The sequence below is a fragment of the Anarrhichthys ocellatus genome, unplaced genomic scaffold (assembly GCF_004355925.1).
Source record: "Anarrhichthys ocellatus isolate YVR2014 unplaced genomic scaffold, GSC_Weel_1.0 scaffold10, whole genome shotgun sequence".
Taxonomy (NCBI): Eukaryota; Metazoa; Chordata; class Actinopteri; order Perciformes; family Anarhichadidae; genus Anarrhichthys; species Anarrhichthys ocellatus.
The window spans coordinates 593178-599728 of record NW_022280040.1 but is presented as its reverse complement, the minus strand read 5'-3'; the positions used below and the strand labels follow the sequence as shown (position 1 = coordinate 599728).

Sequence of the window (6551 nt, the reverse complement as noted above, 5' to 3'; positions counted from 1 at the left end):
CACACACACACACACACACACACACACACACACACACACACACACACTCACACTCACACTCACACACACACACACACTGGGTAAGAACAAGAAGGAAGCCATGAGAAAACTCGGAAATAGCAGGGTGGGATTAGATTGGCATAAAAGGAAGAGAATGGCAAACTATAAAGAGGAATGAAAACAGAGTGAGATAAAAGGGGAAAAAAATCTCTCAAAAAATGTGTATGCGTTTGAATAAACACGCTCAGATCGAGTGCCAAGGACAACCCCTGCAGTACCCTACAATTCAATAAAGGAAAACAGTCTTGCTTCTACACACACATGCACGCACACAAACACCCAGATGGATGAGTGAAATGCTCCTCACCAAAGCAGAGATGATTACAGCATATGGGAAACCACCCCAACCACATCTCCTTTTCCACCTTCTGTCATCTCCTGCCTCTCTTCCTCTTCTCTCTCCATGTTATCCTGTAATAATCCTATGATAATCTACATTATCGACCTCACACAGGTTTCTCCATTAGTATCTCATTTGTTTTCAATATCGAATTCTTCAACAGTTTTTCCAACTCTCCAATATTTTCTTCTTCTCTGCCTTCCTTCATTTCTACTTTCTGTGTCCCATCCTCCTGCCTTTTTAATCTCACTGTCCTCTCTTTTATATCCTTTCCTCCAATCACCAGCATAGGAAGCACAAATCCAAGTCAGCTCCATACCACTTCCTCTAATTCAGCGGCAACTTCCTCTCTGAGGTCACTTCCTTTGCTGCTTTGACACCCTTATTGCCTTTAAACACATACACACATACACACACACTTGCTATTCTTCGCAATTCAGCTGCCCTTGTAACCCCTATGCACACACACACACACACACAAACACATCCACAAATAAAGTCACGCATCAGCTCTTTTTGTTATCGCATAAAGACATAGGGCCCCACATTCCACAGATTTTATTTCATCCCTGGTGTAGACAAAACAAACACACGGTGTATGATGGCAAGAACATCAGCTGGACAAATACAGAGATGAGATGCAGATTTAAAGTTCAACAGGAACTGTTATTAGTATAATGACAATACTTTTCCCTCTTCTTTTTCTATCTTTTCCTCCCACTTCCTTCCTCTATGTCCTTTCCTGCCTACTTGACTCTTCCCTTCTGTTTTATATTCTTTACTCCATCATTTCACCTCAGTGTCTTCCTTTTTTTCCATGGCCCCCCTCTCTTCTTCTTTCACCAGGTGAGCTCCAGTTTAGGCAGGTCAAGACACGCTTTTGTGTTGTTGTGTTCTAGTTCAAGCAGAGCAATGAAGTGTGTCATCCCCCTTCTAGACCAAAACTGATGCTATCTGGGCCACTGGATTAGAGGGCTATGTGATTACTGGATGGTCCAGGTATTAGCAGGTTTGTAGAGAAACATGTGAACACACAATATAATGATGAATATTTGTTAAGACCTTTGCTGTTATTTCCCTATAACTAATATATAAAGCTGCACTAGACATATATTTACATTTAATACTTTAGACAGATGACAAATGTGAATATGACAGTGTTTAAATGTTCTTACAATTTCTCAGGTGTCTACACCTGGTGTCCACTGTACAGTTACATCTCTGGAACAACATTCATTTCCACTACAGCTATGTAGTTTGATGGCAGAGTACAATTTCATAATTTATGTAAATGAATAGTATCAAGTTAAGGTAACATGTAACATATGAGGCAGACAGAGGGTAAGAAAGTCCAGTAGAGTAAACTTCAACATTTCATCACAAACTAACTCCTTGAATGGAATGAAAAACCTTCAATGGTATTTTTTTCCTTTCATGGAAAAATAGCCTGACCCACTTTTAATACTAACTTTAATCCCAAATCTGTTTTACACCTGAACTAGCCCTTTAAATAATTGAAAACCATCTATAACAACTTCATACATACAATGTTTTTAAAATCACTAAGACATAAGTCAAAAAAGGGCATGCATGCACATCTCTCTTTGATCCCATCTGTTGGACAGCTGAGTCTCCCCAAATGCTTAGCATGCCCTGCAGCTGGAGACAGAGATGGAGATAGAAAAATGGGGTGATGGAAAAAAAGAGAGAGTGATGGAAGGAAGAAAGAAAGAAAGAAAGAAAGAGGACTCATAAAACCAGAAGGACATTCTCTGTTTCAAGGATTGTCTGTTTCATTATTTTCTTCAGCCTCTGCTTTTATCCCTCTGTCCAGTCCCTCTGTTTGTATTTCCTCTACATCTGTTTGTTCTTTCTCTCTGTTTCAATTACCTTCTTCATTGTTGTTGTTGTTTCTGTCTGTTTCTGTCTGTTTCTGTGGCAGGCTGCATTCTCGTAACCACATCTCAGGACCTCTCAGCGTGTTGTTAATAATTCTGATTTGGAACACATTTTTTAGTGCACTGGTTGGGATGGTTTAGATACTTACATGTGTGTATCTGTCGAAAACAGCGAGGTCATGATCTTGGATTAAATCATGAACATGGCAGTTACTCTGAATAAAAAAAATAGAAGAAGAGTACAGTGTTCAACAGACAAATCATCAGTGTTCTTCTACTTTAACTGCAGATATTCCATGCTGGCCATCTGCTTAGTGTGTGTGGCTGCTTTATTTAAGTAGCTTACATTGGCCTTAGGCTAGAGAGTGTTTCAAGTCAGGCAGCTCCACAGGGTGATATATTGACCAACTAATGGAGATGAGGGGGGGGGGGATAACAATACAAGCTCACTTGCTACAAAAATAAAATCTGGGTGGTTTCATGTGGAAAAAAGACACTTTTGTATCGAGCACCACATGAGTTCCATGTGTACTTTACTCATTTGGTCTCGACACTCTTTGCGAGACTATATGAAAGGCTGGAATCGTCACCTCTGTTGCTTCGCTTCCTGTCTGCATCTTTTTTACATCCATATGCAACCTGGCCAACTCCTAACAAAATAACTCCAGGAACATTAAGACAGCCAATGATTTACGCAATGCTGGTTTTGGAAGTGTTTTCCGTGTCTTTGGGTTTTGGAAGCAAGTGTTGGTGATGCAGTATGAATTATGTGATTGCATGTAGAGATTGAGTTAATGTGCTTAATACGTTGGCTTAATATCTGTGTATTGTACAGGGTTCATGTGCACGCTTGAGTGACATACGTATGTCAGCTCCTTGATTCATCAGTACTCCCATATCCCAATCTGTTCAGAATAACACATCTCTTTCTCTCAGTCCCGTCTCTGTACATTTATTTTGGAATATTACTTGTATCTCATTTGTTTACGAATGCTGTCCCACCTAGTTCCCTTTCCCATGCATTTGACGTGTTTCATCTGCCATTTAAGCGTTAAATGCTGTCTGTACTCCTCTCTCTGTCTTGATCTCTCTCTTTCTCCATCCCTCTGTCTCTCACTAACATCCCCTCCCCTTTACATTCCAGCATGACCCTCTCCTCCGCCCACCTGACAAAGCCAGCATTGTATCGCAGATGCTGTTTAATATGGAGTCCCTCTCTCTGTGTCCCTCTTATGGAGCAACACATAGGGCCAAATGGGGTTATCTTCCTCCCTTCTCCTCACTACACTCTGTGTTCTGTGCGCAATAATTTCTTCAACAAAACTTTAAGTATGCCTTACGCACAGACGTCAACACACCCACACACACAACAAACACATGCATCCTTTCAGACATGAAATACTGCTCTTCTCTGYCACTTGTCCAGTTAAATATACTTCATCATGTGTAGGTGATTGTGTTTGTGTCTTTGATTAAGTGTGTGTGTTTCCATGCATGTGTGTTTGTGTTTTTGTGTGTGTGTTTTAGTGAAAACTCTGCTAGCTGATTAACACAACTTAGCCTTGAACCCCTGCTATAACACAACACACATCCCACGGCATTGTTCTCAAACTCAAACTTTCTCACACTCAAGTGAACGTTTTCGCTTCTATCATTACACCCAAATGCAAGATCCTCACAGGAATGAAAGTCCATTGTTATTGCAGCTGACTCAAAGTTGGAGGAAACTTGAATTTCTATGGAGGGTGTGTGTGTCTTTGGAAAAGCCCAGATTACCTTTACTGCCATATGCAGGGGATCGACTGGTGTTTGTGTTTCTGAGGGGCCGGATATGACAGAGAGACAAGGAGGGACAGTGAACTAGTCGAGGGACATAACCCATATTTAACATAGCTCACATGGTGAAATCAACTGTGAGTGCTGAAGAAGAAGAAAAGAGAAAGGCAGAAAACAAACCCAGTTTGTCAAGATAATGAATAAAAACACAGACTAAAGAAGAGGAAAGAAAAAGAGATTAATGGTGAATCAAAAAAAGTTTCCCCAAGTTGCACCTCTGTCCTCCTAACAACATGGGATCCCTTTCTGCACTGATGGAAATCCAAGCACATCTAGTAGAAAAATGATTTACTTCAGCATACAAATTATCCTTACAAGTGCTGTATGTGCACTTCTATCACAGTTCTTAAGTCTGGTACAGTGTGAGTCCAGCAGCTCATAACGTTATTGGTATGTTGAGTCCATGTGACAGAACAGTTGTATCCTCCTGGTTTCCACATCATGGACAGAGCCAGCTTGACCGGTGTAATGGTTTTAACATAGCTTATCATTCTATATGTTCAAATAGAATGTTTCTTCAGCATCTTAAACACAGATGTGTTGCTGTAAAGTGCCGTGGATGAATCCACAATTACACTGGGATCCAGAGCCATAACATGCAGCATACAACTTGTTTCCAACAAACCTGACACGAGCAACTCAACATGACCCAAGTGTAACATTGTATATCATTTCATACACGCCACCTGACTTAATAGCATCCCTTTACACACTCATATACCACAAACATACTCTTCATCCATACTTAATAATCATACAATATGTCTATGTTAAAGAGGTACGTGGTGATAAGACTGACATTTCTGGATGTTGCCACTTGGTCTGGTTTCTTAAAGTTCCTGGTTGATTTCCAAGTTCTGCCACATGATTGGCTGCATTAAGGGGGAAGCAACATGTAGTGCTTCGATGAACTCATGCAGCTATAGAACAAGTGAGTCATGGAATAATACTAGCTTGTGGACTGATCCACTGAGGTATTCTTGAGGTTTGTTTGTGTCAAATGTAGGATAGAGCTTGCTGGTACACTCACACACTAACAATATCCCAAACCACTCATGACCAGTCAAAATCAGTCACTGCTCTGATTTGTCCTCTTAGGCCTCCTTATTTAAAATATAAAAAATTCCAATATAAACGTCTAGGCAATCAGCAGTCATGCACTGTAATATCTGAAGTTGTTCTAACTTATAAAAAAAATCTAGAAAAGCATTTGCCTCAAAAAAGGTAAGTAAATATAATGTAATATATTTAATATCTAATAGTTAAGTTTACTAAAATATTGTTGTGTTTACCTAATTTTGTGGTGGGGTTCCAACTTAAAAATAGCAAGAGGAATCCACTTGTTCATTCAAATAGTGTTCCTTTATTGGTCTTTATCCTCAGCATAGTAACTTATAATACGCACACATTTCTAAAGTGGGGACTTTTAATCAGTAGCCCAGAAACAAACAAAACTTTCCCTGTATTGTATTTGCCGAGAACAAAATGTGCAATTAAAGTCGGATAAGATTTAGCTTATCTTTACACAGCTCATAAGAAACAAACTCTGTAAAGAACTCCCTGAGCTGTGGATCAAACACCAGTGGCTGTTGAAACACCATTAAGGAGATTGAATCAATTGAAGGCACACACACATTTAAATCAGAAAAAATGGGAACTCTGTAATTCTACCCACATGAAATGGCGCTCACCATTATTGAAGCAGGACTGGCCACCTCTGTCATCGCGCAGAAAAGGACGCAAATTGCTCCAAGATCCCGAAGATATTCCGTCACTTATTCTGTCGATGCTGAGGTCACAGTCTCTTTCTCGACAGCGAATGCATTTTCCTTTGCAGCATGAGCAACCGGCGGATGTCTAGGAGATACTTTTAATCCTCTGTGACATTCACACACACACACATACACACACGAACACACGCTCCAAACGTACACAAACGTAAAATTGCGGTGTGTGGAGGAATGGAGCAACAGCTGGAAGTGGAGCTGGAGCGGCAGCAAGGGGAGGGAGTCTCTCTCTCTCTCTCTCTCTCTCTCTCTCTCTCTCTCTCTCAAACACACTGACACATAGACACAGAGCCTAACGTGCAGGTGTTAACGGACCACCTTCACTTGACCTCTCATTCTTACTGGCTCAAAGATTGAAGCTTTAGGCTGACAAAGAGAGGGTGAGAAGGGGAGAGAGGGAGAAAAAGAGAGGGGCACAGGGAGAGAGAGAGAGAGAGAGAGAGAGAGAGAGGGATAGCTTTCCTTCAGACCTACTTGGCAGCAATGATAAAAGACCACGATAAGAAGCATGTTTAGCTAATGATATTACAACAGGAATTCAGTCTAGTCTCCATTCACATGACACAATGCAGTGCAATACTGATGGTTTTGATTCATTCAGTCTATGGAGACAGACCCACAAAAAAAACG

General features: G+C 40.7%; 1 protein-coding gene across 5 annotated transcripts in view; it reads right to left on the bottom strand.

The window, feature by feature from the left end:
- The window catches only part of phldb2b (pleckstrin homology-like domain, family B, member 2b), a 38970-nt gene extending 32874 nt beyond the window's left edge, over positions 1-6096 (bottom strand). For 4 of the 5 annotated variants that reach the window (XM_031849898.1, XM_031849901.1, XM_031849900.1 and 1 more), the window contains exons 1-2: positions 5826-6096; positions 2448-2513 (exon numbers count right to left, since the gene is read on the bottom strand). In XM_031849898.1, coding sequence (XP_031705758.1) covers positions 2448-2513; positions 5826-5858 — 99 coding nt within the window. In that variant the 5' untranslated portion in view covers positions 5859-6096. The remainder of the gene's footprint in view (positions 1-2447; positions 2514-5825) is intronic. The other variant, XM_031849899.1, reaches the window with a different exon arrangement.
- Positions 6097-6551: the final 455 nt, after the last annotated feature.